The following is a 27,960-nucleotide window of genomic DNA, read 5'->3' on the forward strand; positions in this document are numbered from 1 at the left end:
CAAATATCAAAATATCCGGGACGGGCTTAAAGGATCCAAATTCCATCCACTTGAGCTAAAACAGATTGATTGTGATGTTTTTGGGATAAGACTCGACATTTTAAAGACGTTAATTATCTCTAACCAATTTTGATAAACAAGACCTTTTTGTTGCTCCTTGCGCCAAAACTTTTCACGTGAATTTGCAACCACAAAATGAAAGATGACCGACAAAACCCATGAATTTTGAATTCTTATATTACGAGTTAAATGGCAAAAGGACGTGTTCGTCTGGGATGGTGGTGAGAAAGACATACTAGAGAGTAGAGAGTTAAGATTAAAGACATTAGACACCTCTTGGCTCTTGCTTAGTTCCATCACAAGTTTGTTCGATGGGACCATTCTACGCGACACCGCTTTCCTGTCCGGGTCCAGTTAGCATCATTTTGACTTTTCTCACAACTTAATTTGGTAATGACTTCAACAAAAGATAAACTTGACCTACATTCAAAATTTTGGAACCAAAATCATTTTCAATTTGCTTATTGTTACAAATATCTATATTCAATGTTAAAATAAGCCATGGAAAAGGATCACCATTAGTTTGGGCAACTTTCATCATTATCCTTTTTCTTTTGAAAAATCATGTAAAGGCTCCACAATTAACTATTCATACTTAAAACAACAATTAAATCAGTTTACACAAGTTATATATTCAACAAAACTAGCTAAAAAAACTAATTAGTAATTAAAATTTGAAAAACTAACTTGTTAAAATATAAGTATTCGATAAAATAACTATTGAAGGAACTAAAAAATATAAAAAAAAACAAAAATAAAAATGAAAAAAATATAAAAAAATAAAAAGTAAAATTTCAGAAAACACTATAAACTATTGAAAAAATATTAAAAAAAATTATTTGTCAAATAGTCAAATGAATTTTTTAACTAATAAAAAAATTAAAAATCAACTGAAATATTGTGCTAAAGATAACCATATACATATATCAAATAAATAAACTTTTCAAATTTAAAAAATGATACATTTAATAACTCTTTCTATAACTTTATTCCTTTCTCTTTGTGAATCAAAATATTTTTGAATATTAATTCTTTAAAATATTAAGATCTATTTAAATGGTTAAATAGATTTCTAACTTCTTATCACATAGTAGACAAGATTATATGTCACACCATGCTGGTCTTTCTTCTTCTCCTTGGTGTTTCTTCGCTTAAAAGCTAATTAAAAAATTAATTAATATTTTCCTATATGCTAAAATTATCTACAAGACTATAACTTCTTAATATAAATCAATATTATTTATCTCCCCTTCACGATAACTGTGTATAATAATTGTGAAATAAACAAAGGTAATGACAAAATCGAAAAAAAAATGATATTATCTTAAACTCTTAACTAGAAATAGGGGGTAAAAGTAAATCAGATTACCTATTGAGAAATGATTGGCATATGGCTTGATAGGCTTGGTCTATTTATTAAAGAAGTTAGATCAAGACGTTTTTTGAAAAAAAAAATAATTTAAATAAAAACGTTAAGTCTTAAGTAACTTAAAAACGATTAAATTTGATGGATTATCCTTTTTTGTTATTCCTACAAAAATGTTTATATTAATAGGTTTATTAATGAGACTGATTAATTTATTCTATGGCTTATTTGTGTTGATACATTTTGGCCTTTTAAATTTTTTAAAAATAAATTAAGAAAAAGTATTTTTCAACATTTATTAAAAAAAAAGTTAAACAAACTAGTCTTTTATCGTCCGTGACATGTTGACAAGCTTGTGGGGCTATTTGGATTACTAGGCCTTATTAAAAACAAACTCTTAAAAAGAATTTAATAAAAGTTACTAATAATAAATGAATTTTATAAAGAGATGGAATAAATTGTAACATTATACTAGTACTCCATCCATTATTTGAATGTTTAATTGTGTTGTTTTTATTTGGGTGAATCCAATTTGAAAGATTATGGTCTTAGAATGCACTTGTCTCCCTTTGTGTGATTAATTAATTCCTAGCTACGCACGACACAGACACTGGTCCACACAGCCAAGAATGGTAGATCCAGCTACTGAATTGGTGCCACCACCATCTTCACCCACCAATTCATCCATTTCCTCCTCTGATCTTGACACCGAGGTATCACCTTCTCCAAAATCAAACTCATTTCTCATTTTTCCTTCCTAAACTTTCATCTTTCTTCTCTTCTGACTTTTCAATATCGATAGTCTACGGGATCCTTTTTCCATGACAGAAGCACCACACTGGGCACTCTTATGGGTGTCAGCTTCCCAGCTATTACCTTCAGAGCCTCCGACCCCCATCCAAATTCCGCCACCGCCACCGCCACCGCTGCTGCCGGAGGCCCTCGTAGGGCTGCGGGCTCCAAGAAGAAGAGGGCGATCGCGGTGGCGGAGAGGCGGAGGAGGTGGTGGTGGCTGTGCAGGGACGGTGACGCGAGGCCGGCTTCGCTCGGTGAGTTTCTCGAGGTGGAACGGCGCTGCGGGGACGGCGCCTTTTACGGCACGGCGGCGGAACTCGAAGGAATGGTGATGGACCCGCAGAGTAGCCATGGCCGGGCTTTGTTTTCCGACGGGAGGGTTCTTCCGCCGGCTGGCGTTGATGACGATGCGTCGACGGCGGGGAGTCTTTGTCGTAGATTCCCGGTTTTGCTCACCGGGATCTGTAGCGGCGGTGCTGGATAAGATATTCAGTTTTAATTTTATTCTTCTTTCTTTTTCTAAAAAGAAAAATGCTTAATTATTTTTGTAGGATTGTTTGGATGTTTGTTTATTTGATTGGTATATGATTAAGATTCTTATGCCTGTAATTTACATGGTTTGGCTTTCTCGGCCTTTTCCTTTTCATTTTTATTTTGAAGAGTTCCTTGAAAAAAAATGAATTCACCCAAAAAGAGATGATAATATGAAAAAAAATAGTTAATCAAAGAATAATATAGCATTTTTTATGTCAAAAGATACTATAGCATTGTGTGATATCATTTGGTGATCAAGAATAGACCAAGATAAAAAAAGAAAAAAACAGTCATATAAGGATTAAAAATATATTAAAATTCATATATAGTTTTTTTACTGAAATTAATATATAGTTACTATAATTATAATTATAATCATTTACAAATTGGGGATCGATGTTACTACATATTAATCATATCTGTGCAAAAAAATCAACCCAATAAAATTATATGGACTAAAATTGCTTTTGGTTGATGAATGTCTAGACTCTAAAGTCTAAACAAAGGTGACTCTGCACTTTATTCAAAAGGAGCCACATCGTTTTCGAATAGGAAGTTTGAAAGGGATTGCTTCTTTCTTTTTTTTCATATTCAAAATTTAAATTTAAGTAAAGGACACAATAGTAGATTTCAATATATGTGATAAGATTTCTGAAAAAAAATAGTAATTCATCGCATAGTTGTTTTCTTCAAAATAAGCTATTGCCTTTCTAATTCATGTTTTACTTTTCTTTTTTTATTAAATTATTTATTGATGAGTCCTGTCTATTTATTTTAATACTCCAAGAAGGAAAATAATCTTTCACACTAGAGTTCTCATGCTCTACCTGGGGAGTGTTTTAGACTTTTCTTAAAAGATTTGGACCTATTATTGTAATTGAAGTTAATGTGCTGTTCAACGTTGTAAAACCTAATAGTCAACCCATATAACTTACATTGTGATCTTGTTAACAAAACATCAATCTCAATACAATTATAAGACATCATTTCAAATTCTAAATTTTGTTAGAGGTACAAAGATTTTTACGGAATTCTTCCTTAAAAAATATTTTTCAAGCCTTATCCTATACAAAAAAATAGCCTATAGGGAAATGACATAAATAGGTCATTTGTTTATTTAGCATACATTTTTTTTACTTCATTTTTCTTTTGTGAATGAAAACATTTTATTTCTAGACTAGTTCTAAACATTTAACATTGTATGTAGATTTAGCGCATCATTTACATTATGTAGTAGCTCCCTTATATTTCTTCATTTCCAACCACCATGGATGAAAACACTACAATGTACTCTCTTATTGTTGAAAACATTCTCAGTCATTTCGTTATTAATCAAAATATTATTCTTGACCTGGACACTAGAACATTTCACTTGAGTAATGAAAAAGGACCATCTCCTCATATCACTCTAAACAATAGGACAACTTTCAAGTAGGAATAAATGTATCAAACAAACTCATACATGTGGATATCACCTTATCCCTACCACCCAAGTTTGATGGAAAATCCCTACTTTGACCAGGGATGGGTACAAGCATGAATAATATTTGATTTTTAAAAAATCAGGCACAGGGATAGAGATAAATATGTATATTTATCCTGTACATATATCTATACCTATACTCGATATCGATATGTGTAATAATTAAATTATTTAATGTTATGTAACATATATTACTTAAATAGCTTTTTGTTATTATTTAGAGAGCCTTTTTCTTGGATATACATAGTGATACTATTTTATAGAAAATCAAATGTTATTGTTTCATTTTTTTCTTTAAATTTTTATGTTTTTAATTTTTTTTTAAATTAACAAGTACAATAATAAAAAACCAAAAATTATATCGCCAAGGATGGAAACGAGGATGAATTTTGGGAGGTGAAAATGGAAAGGAGGAACCATAGACCCGTTGTGTTGCCATGTCTAAGTAGGAACAACTCCTCGGGCTCATTCTTTAGCAAGTATTACTCATTTGAATATAAAGTATATAAAAAGAAACATAATAAAGGAATTTTAACAATTAATATATTTAAAAATAAGTTTACATTTCTTATAATTGGGATTAAAAAATACAATCATTTATTATAAAGGATCAAAGATATTATTATTTATTATGTTGTTTATTTTTAACACAATTAATAAACTATATAAAAATTCTGAATATAATTTATCTAAATAATCATTTACACTATATAACCTCATGCATGGAAAATATAAAATTGACCGAGCTAACCGTATAACTTGTGTCCCATCAACAACATGAAATAGGTTATTTAAACATAATTTTGTTGACAAAATATACAACAAAACATTTTATATTTTGACAATAAAATCATGTTTCCATAAAAATGATATTTTAAAAAAAAAATACTTAAAGTTCACATGATAGTACTAATAACAATATTTGTAGTGCGAATTGTAGCTCCCCATAATGAGACTCTGTTAAACACTCTTGTCACACGGCCCAGTCTGTCACAAGTTGCAAATAACACCTTTCTTGATTCTTATGATCTTATCCATTCGTTGTCATACAAGTCTGAGTGTGGAAACTCCTTCATATATTCAATCTTGATTTTATATATTAAGAAAATCAGAAAAGTAATAACAAACATTAAACAATTGAACGCCAGAGATACAATTAAATTTAACAATTCGGAAAATCTATCTAATAACTAATATAGTCATAATCACAATACAAAATATTGTTCATAAATTTTTATTTCTGCAACTCTTAATCATAATAAAGTTTTCCTTCCACAAAAGATTCTCGATAATCACAGCTTATTACCTGAATTAATAAAACAAAAATATATTATTTTAAAGCATGATATGGTATCGATTATCGAGGGAAGAACAATAAGTTTCATTCAGTAATAAACAAGCACCCCTGAAAGTTACTTATGCAAGATAAATTTACGAACTTGAAAACATGCAAACAGAATTCATGCCACTAATGGGCAGATTAATCTTCCTTTGAATTCACGCATGTTAAGTTTGGTTCAAGATCTCTGCAAATTTGGTCATCTTTATTCGATAAAACGCTTAAATTAATTACAAGGACGTTACCACAGCTCCCACACAGTCACAAAATTTTGTTAATTTGTCGAGGGAAAACTCCTTTAATTGATGAATGAACAAGCTATGTACTAATTGTAATTTCTAAAGTACCGTATGCTTACAAAAAAGAAAAAGAATCCAAGAAGAATTTCTAGCCAATACAAATGAAGATTCATGTTCAGAGAGTTTCATCAACGGTCTCCAGTGCCGGTCTCCAAGATCTCTGCTTGGAGTACCTTTGGACAGGTGGTTCTGGCTCCCTTACCAACTGAAGCTGATTATCAGCTTCTTCTAATCTCTTAAGCTCGGAAGGGAACATACAAAGTTCACTAAAGACTGGAAAAATCTTTCCCAAGTTGTTAAAAGTTGCGTGCTTGGTTGCCCTGGATGCTTTGTAATTAAGAGAGCTCATTTCTTCATGGGTTAGCACAGAGTAGAGCAGCTCCATTGGTAGAAGGAAGTAAAACTTGCGCCTTTCAAGTTGGTCATCAGCTAGGAGCCCATGAATGCGGTGTCCCACTTTGAGGTAGCAAGAGTCACAAACAAACTGTCCAGGGTATTCTAGCATCAGTTCTGCAGCTCTCATTGGTTTTTTGTAGGCCTCTAACCTCCCATCTGATAATAGGATCTTCAAGACCCCATTATTAGATATCAAGGAAGGAGTGCATGAAGCTGCATTTCCCATTTCTCACCTTGGCAATCTTAGTTCTCAACTTGGAGAGCTTCTTGGAATGTGACTGTATTTATCAGCCAAGCTGCCTTGCCTGGTAGTTAAGAAAGAAAAATAGTTGATTGTCGTTTTCTGGCTCAAGGTCCATAGTTGGGTAATCAGATAGCATATCTTTATTACCTTATTTTGATTTTATTTTTTTAATACTCAAGTTTGTCGTGAGTGTTGTTATATCTTTAAAACTAAGTTTCCCATCTGGCAGCAGTTTAGTTTTTATGCAAATATGAAATTAAGAGAAAGTGGGTGTGTCTTTGGGCATATAATCTATGTGTCACTTTAAAGATCATCTTTTTAATTAAAAGTTACAAAAGCCACAAATGAAGGAAATAGACCAACCTGGCAAATTTGGCCAATTTTGACTTCGATGTATGGAAAAATCAATGCACATAACTTTCCAGTTTGTTTAATTTTCTAGTATTTCTTAGTGTCTACTGGTTAAGAGAATTGGAGACTAGTTTATTGGAGTGCACATGGGGAGGGATGGAAAAAAGGCTACGGGGTATAGATAACCTCGCTTAAGGACACTACCTAACTAATGATTAGATATGGTACCTTGTAATTTCTTTGATTTTATACCATTAACAAAGGATTCAACTGATATCTTCTAATGTTTACACATGCACTTTGTTTTGGATGATATGAAAGCAACATCTCCATTTGATGGCAAACGTCAAATCTCTTGGTATCCAATCACTATCCAATGCTAGCTTGCACTATATTCCCGTGAACTCATTATATATTAAGGGCGTTAAAATTTCTCTTCAGCACCTATAGGGTCTACCAGTTGTCATGAGTTCTGCTATAAATATTTTCCACATAATTGCAAGATCAGAGCACGCAGCTAATTAGATAATCAGTCTCTACTTTGTCAAATCTTAAAGAATAATTGAAAGAAAATCAATCACTTTGGCATTTTATAGGTTCTTTTCTTAAAATGTCAAAATAGAAGGATGTTTTCATGTAATAAATTTCTTGGGAGATTAGTTGGCTAAAGCCAAAGTCATTGGATATAGAATTTGATTAAAAAAAGTTGGTATAACAGTGAGAAATATTAAATATGCTTGCTCAATTAACAAATGAAGAATCTTAAGTAGGACAACTAAATGATTGGCGTTTCGTTTTGGACTTGGCCTATAATTAGTTGTCAAAGAGGTTGAATGTACATTGAATGTTTGATTTGATGGGTTTTTCTGCTTGTTTCCTATCAAACAGAAGGAATGATTGGCCAGCAGCGGTTCGGTTGTTGCTTAGATGGTTGACATCAACAACAACATAGACAGTACAGTTCACAAACTGTTAAACTACTTGCTTTCCTTTCTCATTTCTAGAAGCTAATATTGGTTTAATCCCTAATGCAAAACTTATATACCTGCTATATTGGATTGCAACATGAAACTGCGCCTAAGAAAAATGAAGAGAAGGAAATTTTAGAGACCAAATAGATCGAAAACTTATTATACCACTTGACACTTAGCTCCATGAAAGCTACAAATGCTTATAAATAAAACTGAGCAAGCGATAAGTTCCCTTTTAAAGTGAACTAATAAAAAAAGCCCACTACTTAACTTTTGGTATTAAAAACTTTGCACTTTTGATGTGTAAAAAAAATTGGGATTAGAATTATGATGCGCTTAAATTAAATTAGTTATAAGTATAATTATATTTTTGTACTATAGTGACGGCTCCAAAATCATAATTTTCGTCTCATACAACTTAAAGATCTCTGGCCAATTAAGACCAGCTGTTTGCTTTGCACCAAAAGAAAATCAACGATAATAGCTGAACAATAGCACTTTTTGGAGCAAGGAAGGAGGGGAGCACGAGAGGGATATAAATATTATAAAGGGGCCAATTATTCCAAATGTCTACTATAATTGAAAAGGAACAAAAGTTTTTTTTCATATGTATTATTAGCGTAATTTTTTTAATATGTATTTAGGAAGAATTGTGACATTAAAAAGATTTACCCCTCGAACAAAAATTATGAAGATTAAATAAGAAATATAATTAACAAGTGAGGGAAACAAAACCGGTAATTGAATTAAAAGCTTAAAAAGATTTGCTTCTCGACCAAACCTTATGAATAAGAAACAAAGGAATTCATATTAAAATATGCAAATAAGGATGAAGAAAATATATAGACGTGGGAAGAAAAAGAAGAGTAAAAATTCAGGTTACCAAAAGGAATTGAAATCAGCTAAAATAATGAGCAATAGAATTTGTTATGAGGATAATGAACTCATGTGTGTATAAAAAAATTATACTCATCTCAATAATCTCTTTACGTGGAAATATTAATTTCTTACTGTTAGTTTGGAAGTATTCTGGAAGTAAAAGTAAGATAAAATAAAGTTCCAGTAAAATTAGGCCAACTGGCCAAGCATTAAAAAGTATCTTTTATATATTAGTATGTGGCCTTTCAAGCGGAGAGTGGGCCCAACGCCAAACTAATGACTAAAGGACACGTATGGAGGAACAAGAATTAACGACACGTTTGAACATGGAACAACCTCATCTCCAACGAATTAACGTTCTCCACTCGTCCCTGCTTATTCTTCTCCTTCCACAGGTAAATGTTTCATCTTTATGCTTATCACTTCCTTAGGACGCTCGTTTAAGCTTCTTCTATGTTTTGAAAGCTTGCTACGTCAGCTGATTTCCCCTTTCTCCAGGAATGGCTTATGTTCCACATGGAAATGCAAATTTCAACTCTTTATTCCTAAAATTTGCAATTTCTCATGTGGGTATTTCTTCTTTGCCCTTCTTGCACCCGGGACTGAAATCTTGTACAGTCTTCAACAGAGGTCCGTTAATTACTTGTTTAACTTTTGTTTGCTTCATTATAATGGAAATATTTCTTTTCTTCCTGAAAATTGCAATCGGTGTTTGATGTAATATGGTGCATCTGTAGAGTAGTGTGCTCTTCTTTCAATTGACTGTTTCTGCTGTTATTTATTTCTTGTGCCATTCCTGTTCCTATTTCTGAGTGTGGCTCCTTTCCTGCTAAATGTCCAGGAACACTCATTCGCCAGTGTTTAAATGGAAAGCGGAATTTTTCTCTATCAGAAAAGCGATTTAATTGCAAGTTTTCAAAGAAAGACAGATTCTTTATCCCTAGAAGTAGTAGTTCTTCTAACTCTAGTGGAAGTACGGATGAACCCTCTAATGAGACAGAGGTAAGTATGAGCAAATACTAATGCATATTCAGATACTATTAGTCAATGGCAATGTGCTGATATTTTATGCTAATATACTTAATGCCATTGTCAATATCAAATTTACATTTTAAAGACTGTAAAACCAATAGAAGAATGACTACTTTTCTAGAAGGAAGGAAGATGAAGAAGATTTTTTCACATTTTCAGATGGATGGAAATGAGTATAATTATTCTTCTTAGAGACTACTCTCGTCTGTAACTATATGTATATAACAGTTTGATTTGATGGATTCTCTTCCTTATTGTTTGATATTTTATGCTTTTGTCTTCTTAAAATTATGACCGATCAAGTGTTAATTAATTTAGATTGAGTGTTTTGGTTGTGGTATGTTCAGTAAATGGAGAATAGAATGTCTGTTTATTGTCCTCGTCTGATTGATACTTGACTCTGAAATCTCCAACTTACTTTATCATCCTTGCCATCTCAAGCATATAACAAAAATGAGACACCTGATGCTTATTCTTTTTTCGATGTTACAGAAGACACCATTTGGATATACAAGGAAAGATGTCCTATTAATTGGACTTGGAGTTACTTTACTTGGCATTGGCTTAAAAAGTGGACTGGAGGTACCTTGCTTTTTGCTCTTATGCGATCATTGGATCATGTTTCCCTTGTTTATATATTCCGATTCATAAGTGAGACAGTACAAATGGTTCAGGTGCCTTGTAAATAAAGAACGTAGTCACTGCACCTTCTTATAATTGTTTTAGCCCATAATGCGATGGAGACCATAGAGGCACTTATGCACTGGGATTAATTCATGCAAATATTCTTGGATATTTTTTGCAGTTTGTTGGAGTTGACTCACTGCAAGCAGGAAATGTAGTTCAGCTAGTGCTGGTTTTGGGCCTTACAGTTGGGTGGATCTCAACATATATCTTCAGAGTTTCAAACAAGGAAATGACATATGCACAGCAACTACGTGATTATGAAAGCAAAGTGATGGAGGTACAACAATATTAACAGTCACTTTAGAGGAGCCAAATCTATGAAAATAATTTTTTCTGTTTCTAATATTTTTTTCACCATCTAGTGCTAAGATATCAATCATATCCTACCTTTTTCCTTTAAAAAAATATGAATGAAATAAAAAATTATCATTAGTCCTTAAATTGTTGGAATGGGGGTGGCTTAGAAAAATATGTAATGACAATTATTGGTGCTACCACATGAGCTGGCTATAAACAAAATGGTGTCCCCTAAAATATTATAGTGATAAGACATGGCCAAACTTCAGACAATTTGGATGCAAAACCAGAAGATATTACTCATCAATTGTTCCATGAAGCATGTTTCTTTGCACTGGTTATGATATCTTTTCGTTGTTGTGGAATCTGTTATTTATAATTTCTAGGACTAAATATGAATTATATGGATGCCCAACTTTAATCAAAACGTTTCACATTTTTCTTTGACATGTCAAGTGAAAAAGTTGATTGCTTAATACCAGCGGCTGTAACTCAAAATCCTCAAATTGGGAGAAGCTGTACTCAATATGATAAAATATTACTTTTACTTTCCTTTTTTGTAGATAGTTTGAGAGACGGATGTTGTATGGTAAAAAAAAAAAATCTTTCTAAACATATGGCTGAAGCTTGAAAATTGTCTGCTGCCGGTTGTGTTCACCTTGTTTCTGAATATAACATGTCGTTGATTAATATTGCCTCTATTGAATCTGCAGAAGCGGTTAGAGTCCTTAACAGAAGCAGAGCTACAAGCACTGCTTGAAGAAGTTGAGGAAGAGAAGAGTCGCTAGCTAGTGGTACACAGGTGAATTGGAGTAGCTTGTTTGTATATATACACTGAAATGAAGTTTTGCCAAAGTAATTGAAACAGAAATTTCAACCTATATGGACTACTAGTTCTGAAAGATTTTAGTGATGCTTTCTTTAGTTTACTCCAGACAAAAGGGTGAGACTTCAAAATCCTTAGTGTTCTGTTCACAAAAAATTCCAGATGGAAGCAACTCTGTAAGATATGATGATAATGCTTCTTTTAAATTCATATAATTTTGTGACTTTTCTTGGAGCCGTTCACCACTGTTCTATAATACTATGATGAATAATGTTGAAGGTACCGTTGGAACTTGGCCTACAACCATTTTCCTCATAACCTGAGTTTTTAAATAGTTTACTTGTTGTTCTTATGTTCCCTAGCTCCTTGAGAAACGAATTGCATGTCCTTTAGGTACACAACTACCAACAACTCATTGTGACCACTTATTTGGTCATTTGTGAATCTTATCAATATGTGATCTGCACTGCCCTCTAGTTGAAGCATTTGTTTACAAAATAAATGAATAAATAGAATTTAGTTCCATAGGACTGCTCTAAATTTGAATATTTCCCCTTTTCTTTTCTTTCTGTTACTTTCCCCCCATTTTGGAGACCAGTGATATGAGGAAAATTTATTGCTGATAGAACTAAATTAGAGATAGACCGGGTCAACTGATAATTATCGTACCAAGTTACATTGTGTGCCGGGAAAGGGCATGTGGGAAGTGCAAGAGGTGACAATTCTTTTGCTATCATGTGATGTTTCTTAATCATTGTGCCATGAGAAAAGGACTGCTTGCCATCCACAAATTGATATCAAAATGCGTAGGCCATTTTTTTTTCTTTGTTATATACCGCAAGTCCAGAAGATCAGAACCAGTCACGTGCAGGTGCCAACTCTAAATTCTAATTCATATGGCCCTTGCCCGTTTTGGCACATGACACAACCATTCACGTGCTAACTTTTTTTTTTGTGCTCCGCAGCGAACTTAAGAAAGCTCACGCAGTGCAAGAGTTACTCTTTCAGGTAAACATGGCAATGGGACGTGGTGGGGTGGGGACACGTATTATTTTCTCAATCTTCTATCTGCACTTCCCAACCCGTTCTCATATTCGTTTCCTATCGGGTTTAAATTAGAAAAATATTTTTTTTAAAAAAATATTAAAAATTTAATTTTAAAAAAAATATATTAATTGTTAAATATTTATTTTTAACTACTTATATGTCAATAAATTTATTATAGCGTATATCTAAAAAAATTATTAAGAAAAAAATATTAAATTATGTAAAAATTTTAAAATAAAATTAACAAGTAATAAAACTTGACCTTTAGATTAAATTATATAAAAATTCTAAAAATTTTAAGTTGCGAGACGGGTCCGAATTTAGGACAGATGTAGTAATCCCATATCCGACTTTTGGTTATATGAGAAAAACCTGAATTCAAATCCATATCCGATCAATTCAGGTATTATTCGTCTAAGTCAGGACGAATTTAAACATGTATCCACGAGTATGGATTTTTTTGTCATGTCTACTTTCAGGATGGAATGAACTAGTTATTTTTACATGGGATAAATCCAAAATAAGTTTGCAGTCATTTTATAAGAAAAAGAAAATATAATTATGAAAATCTGAACTCTAATAAGTTAGCAGCAGTTATTTATGAAAGCTATATATATATATATTTCATTTTTTACTGTTCAAAATTAATTAATTTGAAGAGAGATTACTCTTAAGTGCGCTGTTCATTTGTCATAATTATACGGTTTCTATGGATAACATTTTTGTATTGGTGTGTTTCCTTATCTATATCTATAGTTAATTCTTAATACAATTGTTGGCATATCACAACAAAAAATAAAACATAATTGGCATACTATTGATATATTGAAGGACCAAGAGCTTAGGTAAGCATCTTCGAGATAAAAAGAAGAGGTTATAAATCAATGAGATGCGACGTAGATAAAAGGGAACAGGAATAAATGTCAACTGTTAACTATACAAAAAAATCTATTCGGCATATATGCAAACAATATAGTAGAACTAAATATTTCATATAAAAACATTTTTCCTTTTCAAAAGCTCATGCACTTCATAATTTGTTTTTTTTTCTTTACTTTAAAATTCATGTAGATACATAATTGGTCTGGTCGTGGACTGGAAACTGTTGTCCACCGCATCAAGCACGATAATTACTTTAGAAAAACCAAAAACTTAACTAATAATACTTCATTGAAAGCAAGAAATTAATGATCGTTCCTGTGCCGTGTGGTATGGTATGCGAATATTTTCTGATGAGAAATAATAAAATTGAGTGATATTTATAAATACCTTACCTTATTAAGACTTTCAAATATATTTTTTTTTATCATCAATCTTATTAAGGTGTATAGACATCATAAAAGATATCTAATAGTAATATTTTGGGATAGAATAGTATAGGAGCATTGGGTTCCTTTCCTTAGTTCTTACGCATGTCCTTCATCGAGAGTTTAAACTGACAGGTCAGTGAGTGAACAGCACCAAAGGCATCTGGATGCAAGCCACGTGCCATTTTCATCCCATGCTTTCGTCACACCCCCCTTCCTTCCCATTAATATTAATCTGATTCTTCCTTTGAAAATTTCTCCACATTCAAACACCAAACTCAATCATTACGAATCACTCACCTCAAGTAATTTCTCTTCGGACTACATAATAATTACAACAAATAAATATTAAAATTTAAAAAACGTCACCCTCTCTCTCTCTCTCTCTCTTCTAACTCAACGCAACGCTTCATCCGTACTCATGGCCGTTTTTCTTCCGCCCATCCCTCCCAGTCCCAAACCACCTTTCTCTCTCTCTCTCCTCTAAACTGAATTTCCATCTCCGTTTCCATATTCTCTTTCTGAATCTTCTTCTCGTTGTTGTTGTTGTTGTGCGTATCTCTCTCTCTCTCTCTCTGTTGTTCTTTTTCCATGGAGTCGGCTACGATTGCTGGCTTCGCTCGTAAAACCCTAATTCAGGCTTGAAAAGCGTGCGTGGCAACCTCATCGGTGGAGAATGGCGATTGTGACCGGAGATCGGTACCTGGAGAAGCTGGTGCAGTTCGTGGAGAACCAGGCGGGTCCTCTGATCGAAGGAGCCTTGGTGTTGAAGCTAAATCCGGCGGGTCTCCACTACGTGCAATCCAGACTGGAGGCGCTGCACGAGCTCGAAAGCCTTCTCGCCGGCGCTCCGGTGGACTACCTCCGAGCCTACGTGTCGGACCTCGGCGACCACCGCGCCCTGGAGCAGCTCCGGCGGATCCTGCGCCTCCTCACATCGCTGAAAGTCGTTTCGGTGCTGCCTCATCCCATCAGGGATCCCACGCCCTTGTCGTTCTTGCCGTTTGTGCGCTTGAAGGTTCTGGAACTCAGGGGATGCGACTTGTCAACTTCCGCCGCCAAAGGCTTGCTCGAGCTCAGGCACACACTCGAGAAGATCATTTGTCACAACTCTACCGTGAGTCTCTTTCTTTTCTGAACTCATTTTTCATTTCATTTGCTCTCTTTCTCGCTGACTGAGTGTTGGGAGTTTTGTGTTTTCAGGATGCTCTGCGGCATGTGTTTGCTAGCAGGATTACGGAGGTGAAGAATTCTCCGCAGTGGAACCGCTTGTCCTTTGTGTCATGTGCGTGTAATGGCTTGGTTCTCATGGACGAGTCTCTACAGCTTCTTCCTGCGGTTGAAACGCTTGACCTTAGCAGGAACAAGTTTGCAAAGGTGGATAATCTACATAAGTGTACCAAATTGAAGCATTTGGACCTTGGTTTCAATCACTTGAGAACATTTGCACCCTTCACCCAGGTATGTTTTATGCATGTGGTTTCGTTATCTGGTCTTGGGATGACCGTCTCTTGCAGCTTATATTACATGTTGGAAATCTAGACTTTTCAATTTAGTAGACCGTATGTGTCTGTATCATTGGAAAACTGGAGTTTCTTTTGTTGGGTTGTTTTGGTTTTTTCCTGAATTCATCTTTCAAATGCTGCTCTACGAATTTGTAGATGTTCTGGTTTGAAACGTTAAAGGGACCATTCGTGAAATTGTTGAGAAGAAAGCCTACACAAGTAAAATTCTGTGTTTTATTCTAGTAACTTAAATTAGGCTCTCAACAGTCATCATTTAACATATGGCAGCGTGAGATTTTCGAGATTGTGAACATGAATATAAATCATTTTATTCTTCCTTTCTTGGATGTGATAAGATTTTTCCTCTGGTTACCTCGATAGGATAAGTTTCTAGGTTCACATTATGTTGGGAAGAACAAAATTGGTTAGACGCTAGCTCATGTTTGTTGTACGTGTCATTTTCATGTTGATCAGACCATGAAGAAACATATAAGGAGTAGATACTTACGTGCCACACACTTGCCAGGGTATATCCATAATAGTTTATGTTCCAAAATTCCCATAATTAACTGCTGTGCTATATTTATTTTAAGCATGTTCTTTTTTGTGCTTTCAATTCTCATACATTCTCTTTACAGTGAGAATCTAAATGATTTCATTAATTTCACCAACTACATGTCTTAATTTGCTTGCTGTGCTGACTTCTGTGATTCATGGAAAATGGATTGATATTTCAGGATTGAAAGTTGGATGACAGGATCCTTAAATGCAATGAAAGCAACTTATTTGTAGAAAAGTTAATATCTTTTTTTTAGTTGTATACCTTTCATTTAGGGATTTGCTCTGGAGACCCATATACAATTTTGTTGGACCATGCAGGTTTCCTGTCTTATTGTTAAACTAGTTTTGAGGAACAATGCTCTAACTACTTTGCGTGGGATTGAGAATTTGAAGTCACTTGAAGGACTTGATGTTTCCTACAATATTATTTCCAATTTTTCAGAGCTAGAATTTGTTGCGGGGCTTCCATATCTTCAAAGCTTGTGGTTGGAAGGAAATCCTTTGTGTTGTGCTCGATGGTATAGAGCACAAGTATTCAGCTTCTTCTCCTACCCAGAAAGGGTAAGTTATATTGTTTACTTTCACACCCTCCCTGCTCTAACTATCTGTCTCCATCTTTGTCTATTCGTTTGTCACTTTGTGCGGTATGCTTTCATTTGTGTTTGTCCATATGTGTGCTGTTCAGTGTTGAGTATGATATTTTAGATTTTACTGTACCTCAATGTGATTTTCAGATATCATATAATTTCTGTAGTTTGTAGCATTTTCTGTTTAATATTATCTTCGCATTTCTTACCTTTATTTGGATTTTCTTCTTCTTTCTAAACTTACATCTGGTCTTCTGTGCTAATCAGTTGAAGTTAGATGAGAAAGAAATTAACACTAGTGATTTTTGGAAGAGACAAATAATTATTGCCAGTATGCATAAGCAACCTGCCAGTTTTGGGATTTATGTGCCTGCAAAGGATGAAGCTGTCATTGAAGGTGGCAATATCAGAAGGGTACGCAATTAGTGAATTTAGATATGTATTTGTATAAATGAAAAACATTAAATTATTTGTTTTTCACCTTGTGTGTTTTGCTAATTATTCTCATTTCTGAAACTAGAATTTGAGAAGCCAATTTCATCTTTACATTTACTTGTCACATTGTTGAAAAATCAAATATTTTCCATTTTGATCTACCTAGAGATTAACTTCATATTATTCTTGTTTTCTCTAGCAGAAAAAGGTCTCTCGTCTTGTCAGTATAAAAAATGAAGAGACCACTAGCATATGTTCTGACGAGGACTCTGCCTCTTGTGCAAATGATATTCAAAATAGACAGGATCCTGATTTATCTGACAATGAAGCTGAAATTGTAGATTTGATAAATAGAGTTGAACATATGAAGAAAGAGCGTTCTATTCATTGGTTGAGGGAATTTAAAGACTGGATGGATACTGCTTCTGACAAATCAGTAGAAACTAGAAAGGAAGGCGGTGCTTCCCTGCATCATCAGAAGGAAAATTACATCAGGAAGAAGACAAATCAGGAGCAGTCTGGTGACATCTCAAGATATGCTTCAGACTCAGTTCTAGCCTCGGGAGATGACAGTAGCATGAATATTTTAGAATCTGATAGTTCTTTTGTAGATATGTCAGCTAGTTATCATAGACAGCAGCACTTTGACTATAGAGGTTTGCTTGGTAATGTTAGTGGGGCTTCACATTTTGACTCAAGAGGAGTGGACATGGAGCGCCTTAAATCCTCACTTGAGGGAATTAGTAGTTCTCTCTCACAACCTAGAAGTTCTCATTCTGACACTGTTACCACCCAAGGAGCACAAAGAATGACTGAAAATGTCAACATCTCACCATTGATAACCATTCATGATATATCTGGGTCTCAGTCATCATCTGCTTGCCCCACTTCTCCTCCACATTTTCAAGAAGACCTTCTTCATCGCCGGCAACACTTGGTGGAGGAAATTTTGCAGCTTTCAGCAGATTCCTTTTCAGTGGCATCTTCTGATAGTAACACAAGCTGTAGTGAAGTTGATTGCAGTGAATTTGAGTCATCAGTGCCTAAAGTTGATAATTTCCCGTGCAAATATTATATGAATGGAAGTGTTGATGGTCATTTATCTCAAAATCTGCTCAAGGAAAAGTTTTACAACCCAAGACAAGGAATTCTTCATGCAAGAGAAAATGGAAATTCTTTATCTAGTCCTACCTGTGACCCAACTTCTAAGCAGCATTCAATTGACTTTGCTGCTGGTGCTGACAATGCTGAGAGTGCATTTTGTGCTAGCCAAGACACTGGTTTGTTGGAGAAAAGAAAAATTAGAAAAAAAGCCAAGAAGAGAATTATTTCAATATTAGAAGAGAATTTAGATGGTGATGCATCTGATCATACACAAGAACAGATAAGTCAAGGACAGATTTCTCCAAATTTAAAACAAGAATTGGACATTGATGATTCTACTGAATTTTCTGGGCGCAATTACTCTACCCAAGAGAATGATGATTTGATTGTGACATATTTCAATACAAGTATTGCTGATTCTGAAGCTAGTGAGGTCTGTAGTCATTGTATGCGCTGTAATTGTGTCCTTCAGAGGGAGACAAACTATAAAGAAAGGTAATTATCAATTGATTCAATTAACTAGCATTGCTTTGAATTTGCTGGGAGGAATCAAATGGATAATAACTTCATCTTAAGCAGTTTTGTTTGCTTGGGTCTCTTTTGTTATTTCCATAATTTTTTTTTCAGGATTTAATCAATTAATGTTCAGAATAGTTACTTTTAATGTTTTAATTTTTTGGCATCCTTTTCCCATGGGGAGTGTCTCATCTTCAAAATGAAATTAGGTTATGTTCAGTTGGCCATTTCATTGAATTCTGAGAATATTTTGTTGCTTAATTACCAAATGTTTAACCTTGCACATAATTACATATTGTTTATAAGTGATAATTTCACTTCTTATCTTTCCAATACATCAACCAATTGGTACTTTCCTATGGTTTGATATTAATTACATTTGACAGTGTCTCTAAGGAATTGTCAAATATCTGGATTTGTCTAAGTGGCGTCCTTCCTTCAAAGTGTTTAAGTCGAAACCTCCCATTTGTTATCTACCCTGAAATTTTGCTCATGCATAAGGTGGAAGAGTTAAGTGTATTGGTCAAAAGTGTAAAAGAATTTGTACCTTTGTTTTTTTAAGAAGGAGGAAAATGGATACAACCAAGGTTATTATCGTATTATATTTTATTCTCCTATTTATTATTAGATAGCAATTAGGGATTTAGTACTTATTACTCATTATTGGATTTATCCTATGTAATCAATGCTGATTCTATTTGCTTATTATAAATAAAGACTAAGTGTGGCCATCCAAGACACACAACACATTACAGTAAACCCTTTCAACAGTTATTAAACTTTAGAGTCTAAGTAAACTCATGGAGCTTCTGCAGATTTGACTCATAATTTCTTAAACTCAGTAAAAGTTTACCTAATATTAAAAACCCTATAAATAACATATATACATAAACACAATACTCTTAACATTCAACATTTCAACTCCATAATAAAGAAAAGTAGCAAACTAACCACAAAGATCCAAACCCACCAATATCTGCATTATGTGAGTCACACAGAGACCAAGACTGCAACAAATTGAGATTTATGGTTATATAGTATAATTATAATTATAATATATAAACATGTCAGAATAAAGGCATACCACTAACCACTGAATGAGTTGAGTTGCTGATAAAAACGCAAATGGAGCAAAATCTATCAAATTTATAGTTACATGTGTGTTGAATGGACCAAAATGTGAATGGGCTTATCACTGATAAGTCAAAGTGAAAAACATTGCACCAAAAATGGACTCACTTGAGTTGAATGGGTTGCTATGATTGAGGAAGGAGCTTTTGCCTTTTTGCAAATGGCAAAGGAAGGTTTGAGAGAAGAGGCAACTTCAATACACTGAGGGAGACATGTGACTTCAACACAATTGAAGAGACGAGCAAGAGAAAGTCAAGGGAGAGACATGACATTTTCTTTTTGGTGAAAAAAGTTTAAACTAGGGGATGGCACACCCCCTTGGAAGGCCATGGAAGACCACCTACCTCAGCGAGGATTTATAGTGGAATTTACATATTGCCTACCAACAAGGGAAATCTAAAAATCGAACACATATCACAGCTAGTGTGAGCAAAAGACTTATCTAGATATGCCAACCCCCATTAGCGGGAGAGACATGACTTTGACACATCAAAATGTGGACGGTGTTTTGCTAGAAAGATAAGCCTAATTGAGTGAGAGAGGATGCAAGAGAGCTAAGCCCTAATTGTTTGAGTCTAGCCGCAACTCAACGTTGTTTTGCTTGTAACATTGGTGCAAAGATGAACTTGTGAAATGAGGTTTGAGCTTGCAATTTTGACCAATTGCATTCGAGTTTGACCGATCCCACTGTAAACAATTCCAGCATTGAATCAATGTGATTTGGAAAGGTATGCTCATAAACTCGGACAACTTTATGAGTTAACACGAGTTTGACAGCCATAGATACAACAACAATAACAACTTAGTCTTTTTCCAGCATTAGGGGTTGATAACATTTGATCAAACATCGCCGTAATGTTCTTTCATATGTTATGTTAAACAAATTATTGACCTCTAAATCCTTCTTAATGATTTTGCCTTTAGTTTTTTGGGTCTCTCTGCCTCGTGTGATTGGACTACTCATAATATGATCTACTCTCTTGACTAGGACTTGATCTTCTCCACACAGAAAATGGATGGTAAAATCATTGAAGATGACTTAAACACCATCCTTTTAAGTATCTCAATACTTAAGTTTTGATCTACCCAAAAAAGTTGATGCTCTCAAATTCTATTTTAATTTGAAAGGAATAGTGAATAATTATTTAAGATAACAAATGTTTATTATATTAATAATCATATTAAACTAATTATGATTTAGAATGGAATCAAAAAGACTTAATCCTTTTTAATTTGGAATTATGTGTAAAAGTAGTGACTTTATGGTTGATTGTTGTTAAATATCTGTATAGTTTTGTTCTTTTTCATCACTAAACAGAATCATATAGATTTATGAGGGAGGGTCTTTTTATGCAGCCTTACCCTTGCATATGCAAAGAGGTTGTTTCCAAATTCGGTCTCATGACAAGCTTACCAAGGCACAACTTTACCACTATGCCAGGCTCATCCTCAATCATATAGATAAAAATGATTTTATTTGGGAAAACTCAAGTCCCGCATAGGCTAGAGATAGTGCAAAGATAGAGTATATAAGTGAGGGACAACCCTTATCTTATGAGCTAGCTTTTGGGGTTAAGTTAGACCCAAACTCACATTCTAATAGATTATAAAAAATTTAAAGCATATTTCATAATTGGCCCTTTATAATTTAAAGTGTGTCATGATAAAGACATGATATAAGTTATTTTGGTATTAAAAGATTCTATACTTCTTTCTTTCTGTTTCTATTATTCTTATGTTCCCCTGGACACCCAAAACCAAAACTTCTAGATCCATTACTGGTATCTACCATATGGATTATATGATACTTTCCAAAATGAACACATTTTAGATATGATCATTATTTAGAGTATCCCTTTCCTCATTGTTCTGCAGTGATTGTAGTTTGTACAATAAAATTTTTGCACATTCCTGAAATGGCACCGTAATTTTTTCCCCTTTGTAGCGAAGTTGCAGTGTTGCTGAGCAGCCATAAGAAGCTCTATTTGCTACTAATCAACGTTGATTCTAATGGGTCAGGTTAGGCCATAGCCTTTCGTTTTTGTTGGCACCAGGAACTTAATTGTTTATTTCACTTTTATTAGATTTACTTATCTCCTTTTGTCCATGCCTATCATGTTAATTTCTGTAAAATGATGAACCTCCTTTTCTGCTCTAGGGGTTAACATTTGTCTCCTGTTTCTAACTACCATTTGTGTTTGTTAAAATGATATTCCATAGCATTTATCACGTTTGGATTAAAACAGAGTTGATATTGCATCAGTTAAAGTTAATTTATGACAGAAACTCCAGGGAACTGTAACTTTTGTACTGTCTAAAGTTAATTTATTTTGCACAATACAATACAATTTGTCTCTTTATTTCATTGTTTCTTTTAAGTTTACATTAGTTCCTTTTGTTAATTTTATTATCTCTAAAGATGATTTTACTTTATCTTATGAAAACAAAAACAATTCTTTTAAGCTCATTTTTAAAATAATCACAAATCAATTCTTTTAAAATCAATGCTTTCAATACTAATTCTTTTGAAATCAGTTCTACAAAAATCTTAACCAAATGAGCCCTTAACAGGCTTAATTTTCACTTCCTTTGAATGTGAATAACGGCATTTCATACTTGCCTAGTTGCCAATATTTTATCTATGTTTTGTAGCTTGAAAAATGAACACCCCTTTTAACCCTCCCTTTTTAATTTAACAAAATAGAGAAATGTATATTAATTCAACTAAATTGATCTATAAAGCTTTCTGTGTTGATTGTTGCTTATGTAGCTTTTGAAACCCTCTTTAATATGCCATCCAGGAACACTTTTGAGTGTATTGAGTTGCCACAAAATTGAAGAAGTTTGTGAGGTGCTAGTAGGAATGGGACTTCAGGTGTTAAGGTTAGTGAACTTGTATACTTACATCAACTAAAGAAGCAGTAGTAGCTTTCTAAGTACAATTATTTTGGCTCATCAGGGTAAATTTTGAGAATGGGGAAACGTATCTTTTTGTAACAAGAAGCATTGAGAAATCAAGAGAATTACTATGTACCATACACGTGCTTGATTCATGTGGTGGAAATGGTAGATGCTCAATAAGAAGGTGATTTACCTTTTGCCCTTTATACAGACAAACCCATATATTAAAAAGGTGTATGTCTGTTTGCAAGTATTGATATTATTAATTACTCTATAGATATGATTTATGAATATATTTTATGTTGAGAATCTGAAAGATATTCTAAATGATATTCTGATACATGATTTACACACAAGTATTCCTCAGTTTTATTTCATTTTACATTTTTTTATTTCAATTGTTCCTGTTATAATAGACGCATTGTGGAAATTTAAATGGCAGTTTGGAGCAGATCCAGGTTGAGTTGTTTGACAATCAAATATGTGGTGGTTCAAATGTGAGCATATATCAGTATGCAATGGTGCTCGTCTTTTCTAAATATGGCAGTGGTAAGCTTCTCTGTAGTCTTTTTTTTTGTGAACTCTCTCTAGTCATTTTATAATGTTCTTTTTCCATTATATTCTATTCTAATGAGAATGACAGCAATCAATTTTTTTTTTGTCACAAACCTTCTTCAAGATTAATTTACTGCTGAGTTCTGAAAGATGTAAAAGATCGCTCCAAATTTGATGTGAAATGCTTTACTGCAAAAGATTATTTCCTTAGATGGTAGGATCAACGAGTTACTCATTTGGTTGGATGATTGTGTTAATCCACTTTTGGTGGGAGTTTTCTTTAATTTTACTTTCAGTCCTTGACTAATATTAACTCTTGAAGGTTTCAGAAACGATCTTTTATTTTTGACTGGACAAAAATCTTTTTAAGATGTCTTCAAACTGTGTTCTTTTATTAATTTTTATTTTACAGACATTAAGTTGTCCATAGTTTTAAACTTACAGAGGAATCATGGCTATCGAGATCACTCTTTGTGATTGGAGGGAATGTGCTTATATGCATTGAAGATCTTAAGCAGCTGTACTCATTATCATCAAATGCGTCTGCCTCTCCATACTTCAGAATTGATTCATGTTGCTCCATTGCTGACATTGCTGAGATGGTAAGTATATTTTTGGGGCTACGTGACATTGGAAATACCTGACATTGAAGACAGACAAAATCAGTGGATTTTGAACTCTTGATGTCATCCCACAACCCTTCTCATAAGCAATGCATAATGATCAATAAAATGGAAGATGTGATCCTTTTTCCTGAGTAAATAATTTTCAATAGTATAAATATATTTAGTCCCTATAAATATGATAAAATTTCGTTATAATCCTCCAAATAAAAAGAAATTGTTGCCACCTATGAATATGGTATAGCTTAATACATGTCATGTCACCACTAAGTAATGATAGAAAAACATTTTAAAATATTTGAAATTACAGAATTAAAACCAAATTTAACCATATTTTTAGAGACTAAAAACAGATTTAAGCTGTTCCCACTTATAATTTGGAACATTGGCTGGTCTCTTCCTCCTCTCCTTCCACCCAATCATTGATCAAATTTTTTTTTGCTTGGCTTATTGTATAATGTTATGTTATTCTTTCCAGGTTATTGAGGTTGGTGGCAGCTGCTGTGTGACTTTAGGTCTGACTTGTCCACGGGCAGAACTCCATCCATCTACCCAAATGAACCTTCAAACCGTCAATCATGAAAATACTGCTCCCGGGTCTCTTAAATTGAAGCTTCAGTGGTTCTCTAAAGATCACCTTGTGAAGTTTGTGTCATTGTTGAAGACAATCCATGAAAAAGAAACGGGGTCACCTTTGGTAGTAAGATGTATATCGTAAATCATTTTTGCCTTGTGTTATTTCATATTAATTTCATTCATTTGATTTTGGTTTTCGTATTCTTTTCATTTTCAATTAGTTTGCTTGCATGATTTGTTGAGTTTGTAATAGTTGCCTTATATTCTTTGATTTTTTATCCACCCAGCGGTTGTTCTTTTTCTTATGTATAGAATTGTACAGTATCACTACAGGTTATTGACCTATTTGTCTTACTTCTCCCTACCTCTGCCCTCGATGGAAAAAAAGTGATGAGAAAATTTTCAATTTAAATTGTGGGAAAAAAAATAGCAGGGGACCAACATTGTAGATTAAAATTATAGGGGACCAAAATTATAATTTAGTCTAATTATAATGTTGGTCCCCTGTAATTTAAGGTTTATACACTGGTTTGTCTTATCTATCAAGTTCTTAGCACATCACTAAATGTCATTATAACTAATACAAATTACAAGAGTGATTGAACATCTCTCCAAGCAAATAACTCCAAATATTTTTTCATGCGAGCCTCTTCTGGCTTCAACCAAAATCACATCTAAATTGGTTACTAGCGGTCCTATGGCCTTATCATACGGATATACAACTGAAGTATAGGATTTTCTTTGAGATTTTTCACTCAAGGCACAATATTTGAATAAAAAAAAGAAGCTTAAGAATTTGAATGTTAAGAGGTTTAATTTTTAGATTATCTTGTGCAAGGTGCTCTAGTACATATAGGAAGGCTTGGAAAAGTATTTGTTGTCTCACATCTTTAAGTTTCCTTTGTCTGATATCTTCAAAGAGAAAATGGTCTTTGGGAGCACTAATTGCAGCATTAGCCATCAAATGTCTTTCATCAACTAATCATCTTTTATATGATATAGAGCTTGTCTCATCATTCTGGTACAAAATCTCTTGTGGCAGTAAGCATGTTTTCTCATACATCAAAACTGATCACTGATCTTTCTTTTAGATATGCACGATTTTGCAGAGGGTATCCTACTTCTTTCTCATTGACCTCTCTTTTCTAACTATTAGGGTACCTGACGTGCAAATAGATATATGGTATACATATATAGCGCGTTGGTATTATTTGATCATACAATGTGTGCATCAACTTTTGTCTTATAATATCATGTTGCTTTTTTTAAAATAAAAAACTAACCATTGGTGTGTTTTAATCAAAACCGGTTGAGAGTAATGATTATTTTAAATAAATAAAACACTTGATGTGTCATATTGAAGTTGGTGTATCACAAGCCTACTAGTTTCACTGGTCGCATGGTTTGTCGAGTAAGGATAGTCACAATCATTTTGGAATTATTTCAAATTTTAGAATTAATTTAAAACTGATTAAAAAGTTTTTTATAAATCATTTTGACTGTTTGAATATAAAATCGAATCGGTTAAAACAGTTTGAAATTAATTCAAATTTTTTTTTTACCAAATTAATTTTTGCACACCCCAATAAAAAAGATATACTTTAAAGTTTATCAACTTTCTAGTCTCAAAACGAGACTGGCACAAAAACAAACACAACAATTCTATAGAGACAAATTAGTAGACATTTACAGAAGGTTCCAACTGCCACACAAACTACGTGTAGAAAGGGGAGATAAAAGTTTAATTTATTATGAACATTTCCAGCAGAGTGGAAAAAACATTTAATGCACTTGAATGTTCATTTTCAGTATGGAAAGAAAAATCTCACAGTGATTATTTTCTGAAGTCTTCTAATTCACCAATACAGTCAGTGAGATTACCTTTTAAAGGAGTCTGCCACTAAAAACTTCATAACAGACACAAAAAGTCAGACATAATGATCGAGTTTAACTTAAAATGAAAATAGCTAGAAAGAAATTAAAAACTTAGAACAGAAGGCACGCGATATTGGCGCGGCTCAATCAGACCACAGAATCAAGCCAAACTGATTGAAGCTATGATCAGTTTGAACCGTTCCAACACCTCGGGTTCGTGCCTAACTTTTTATTGCTACTGGGAGACTAAATTGAAGAACTCTATGATATGATGCTTCACAATTTGTGCAGTGACCCCTTATTATAGCGACCAGATTTGCTTGTTTATTTATGAGTGCAAATTTTATTTTGATTGGTTGAGAACAAACAGAATCCTCCAAACAAATGTATACAGAACTGATCTCTCTAAGATTGCCGACCAGCTTGAACATAATTCAAATATAGCCGGCCTTTAAATTCTCTTAATCTTTTCTCCTTTTGTCATCGATATTTCCCTTTTCAATTTTGTAACGATTCTATTTTACCTCCGTAGCATCTGGATGTGAGATTTTCCACGTTAAAGTATGCTCTCATAAATAACTTATATGTGACGTTTAAAATTCGAGATGTACTCAATGAGAAGTGGCCATTGAAACTCCATATATCCCTCTATTTAACTTATTCAACCGTTTATGATGCGGTGTAGATAATGAAAATAGATTACAAATAGACTCTACATGCAATTTTTAATGCAATATAAAGACTTCATTAAAAAAACAAACGTACTACATTTTAAAAAAGATTTCATCAGTTTTACTTTTCTCAAGCTTTGTTAAACTTTAAGGGTTAAACTTTATTTTTCCTTATAAATGAAGGAGTTGTTGTTGAAGTTTCATTAGATTAATAGGAAATTATTATAATTTCTAAATTCTAGAAGCGCACTTCGGCAAGAGGCAAGAGGCAAAGGTTAAAAAATATCACAAAATTAAAACAATTATTTTAATTATTAATGTAATTGATCTATTGAAGCATTAATTTATGAATATTTTGTATACAAAATTTATTATATATATTTATTAGATGAATATTATGTTTTGTGGTTGACCCTCCTTGTCATTTGAGTCTGGTTCGACCCTGGTTACAAATTATTACATATAATAATTAAATTTATAGACTCTTATAATAATTATATTTATGTTATATTTAATTCATGAAAAAAATAAAAAGTAAAAAATAAGAAGATTTTAAATTGTTTAGTTGTGTAAAAAAAATGAATAGAAAAAGATATGTATATAAAATGATACATGTATCCCAAATAAAAAATGTATAATAACTAAGGATATTTTTTAATGTATATACCGTTATAAACTTTCTTCTTTTTTTCCAAAATGGACAAAAAAAAAGAATAATTACATTGGACATTTTTTTCCTTCCATCGTCGTTATTTTTTTCCTTTTTCTTCATGATACAAAAGTTATACAAATGATAATTTTTTTATTGGTTAATTATATTGACAATGCATGGAATATTTTTTGGTGTATAATAACAGCAACAAGATTAGAATTTAAGACTTTGTGAAAATTATCTAAACTTCTCACCATTAGGTTGATTCTAGTGGTTTAGTATATATAAATTAAACTTTTACTTGTTTAATTGATCATATTTTTCCAGTATTTCCATTCAAACTATATAAGATCCT

The 27,960-nt window shown here is 33.2% G+C and overlaps 4 protein-coding genes across 8 annotated transcripts; 3 read left to right on the top strand and 1 right to left on the bottom strand.

The window, feature by feature from the left end:
- The first annotated feature begins 1,906 nt into the window (after positions 1–1,906).
- Positions 1,907–2,830, top strand: LOC102665927 (uncharacterized protein At3g17950). The gene is made up of 2 exons (XM_006584848.4): positions 1,907–2,139; positions 2,229–2,830. Exons 1-2 carry the CDS (start codon positions 2,056–2,058, stop codon positions 2,703–2,705), a joined length of 561 nt encoding a protein of 186 aa, XP_006584911.1. The 5' UTR covers positions 1,907–2,055; the 3' UTR covers positions 2,706–2,830.
- A 2,935-nt stretch (positions 2,831–5,765) lies between these two features.
- On the bottom strand, positions 5,766–6,529 carry LOC100792772 (uncharacterized). The gene has a single exon (NM_001254392.3). It carries the CDS (start codon positions 6,496–6,498, stop codon positions 5,992–5,994), a length of 507 nt encoding a protein of 168 aa, NP_001241321.1. The 5' UTR covers positions 6,499–6,529; the 3' UTR covers positions 5,766–5,991.
- A 2,462-nt stretch (positions 6,530–8,991) lies between these two features.
- Positions 8,992–11,769, top strand: LOC100790836 (uncharacterized). The gene is made up of 6 exons (XM_003530922.4): positions 8,992–9,112; positions 9,216–9,347; positions 9,559–9,719; positions 10,242–10,331; positions 10,555–10,713; positions 11,447–11,769. Exons 2-6 carry the CDS (start codon positions 9,218–9,220, stop codon positions 11,519–11,521), a joined length of 615 nt encoding a protein of 204 aa, XP_003530970.1. The 5' UTR covers positions 8,992–9,112; positions 9,216–9,217; the 3' UTR covers positions 11,522–11,769.
- Positions 11,770–13,271: 1,502 nt separating this feature from the next.
- Positions 13,272–24,761, top strand: LOC100788364 (uncharacterized). 5 transcript variants are annotated; one of them, XM_026129524.2, is made up of 11 exons: positions 13,299–15,030; positions 15,117–15,374; positions 16,298–16,540; positions 16,834–16,980; positions 17,201–18,600; positions 21,698–21,771; positions 22,554–22,635; positions 22,712–22,837; positions 23,096–23,202; positions 23,653–23,810; positions 24,310–24,761. In XM_026129524.2, exons 1-11 carry the CDS (start codon positions 14,590–14,592, stop codon positions 24,547–24,549), a joined length of 3,276 nt encoding a protein of 1,091 aa, XP_025985309.1. In that variant the 5' UTR covers positions 13,299–14,589; the 3' UTR covers positions 24,550–24,761. The 5 variants fall into 5 exon arrangements, with proteins under 5 accessions (XP_040873897.1, XP_040873896.1, XP_040873895.1 ...); XM_026129525.2 differs by having other exon boundaries at positions 13,304–15,030; positions 17,204–18,600; XM_041017962.1 differs by lacking the exon at positions 24,310–24,761 and having other exon boundaries at positions 13,277–15,030; positions 23,639–23,810.
- Positions 24,762–27,960: the final 3,199 nt, after the last annotated feature.

Source organism: Glycine max, chromosome 8, assembly GCF_000004515.6.
Source record: "Glycine max cultivar Williams 82 chromosome 8, Glycine_max_v4.0, whole genome shotgun sequence".
NCBI classification, from domain to species: Eukaryota; Viridiplantae; Streptophyta; class Magnoliopsida; order Fabales; family Fabaceae; genus Glycine; species Glycine max.

Coding starts and splice junctions, on each gene's coding strand:
- LOC102665927 (XM_006584848.4), top strand. CDS start 2,056: ATGGTAGATCCAGCTACTGAATTGGTGCCACCACCATCTTCACCCACC. Junction 2,140..2,228: donor CCTCTGATCTTGACACCGAG/GTATCACCTTCT, acceptor CAATATCGATAG/TCTACGGGATCCTTTTTCCA.
- LOC100792772 (NM_001254392.3), bottom strand. CDS start 6,498: ATGGGAAATGCAGCTTCATGCACTCCTTCCTTGATATCTAATAATGGG.
- LOC100790836 (XM_003530922.4), top strand. CDS start 9,218: ATGGCTTATGTTCCACATGGAAATGCAAATTTCAACTCTTTATTCCTA. Junction 9,720..10,241: donor AACCCTCTAATGAGACAGAG/GTAAGTATGAGC, acceptor TCGATGTTACAG/AAGACACCATTTGGATATAC. Junction 10,714..11,446: donor ATGAAAGCAAAGTGATGGAG/GTACAACAATAT, acceptor TTGAATCTGCAG/AAGCGGTTAGAGTCCTTAAC.
- LOC100788364 (XM_026129524.2), top strand. CDS start 14,590: ATGGCGATTGTGACCGGAGATCGGTACCTGGAGAAGCTGGTGCAGTTC. Junction 21,772..22,553: donor CGTTGATTCTAATGGGTCAG/GTTAGGCCATAG, acceptor TATGCCATCCAG/GAACACTTTTGAGTGTATTG. Junction 22,838..23,095: donor GGTAGATGCTCAATAAGAAG/GTGATTTACCTT, acceptor TTTAAATGGCAG/TTTGGAGCAGATCCAGGTTG.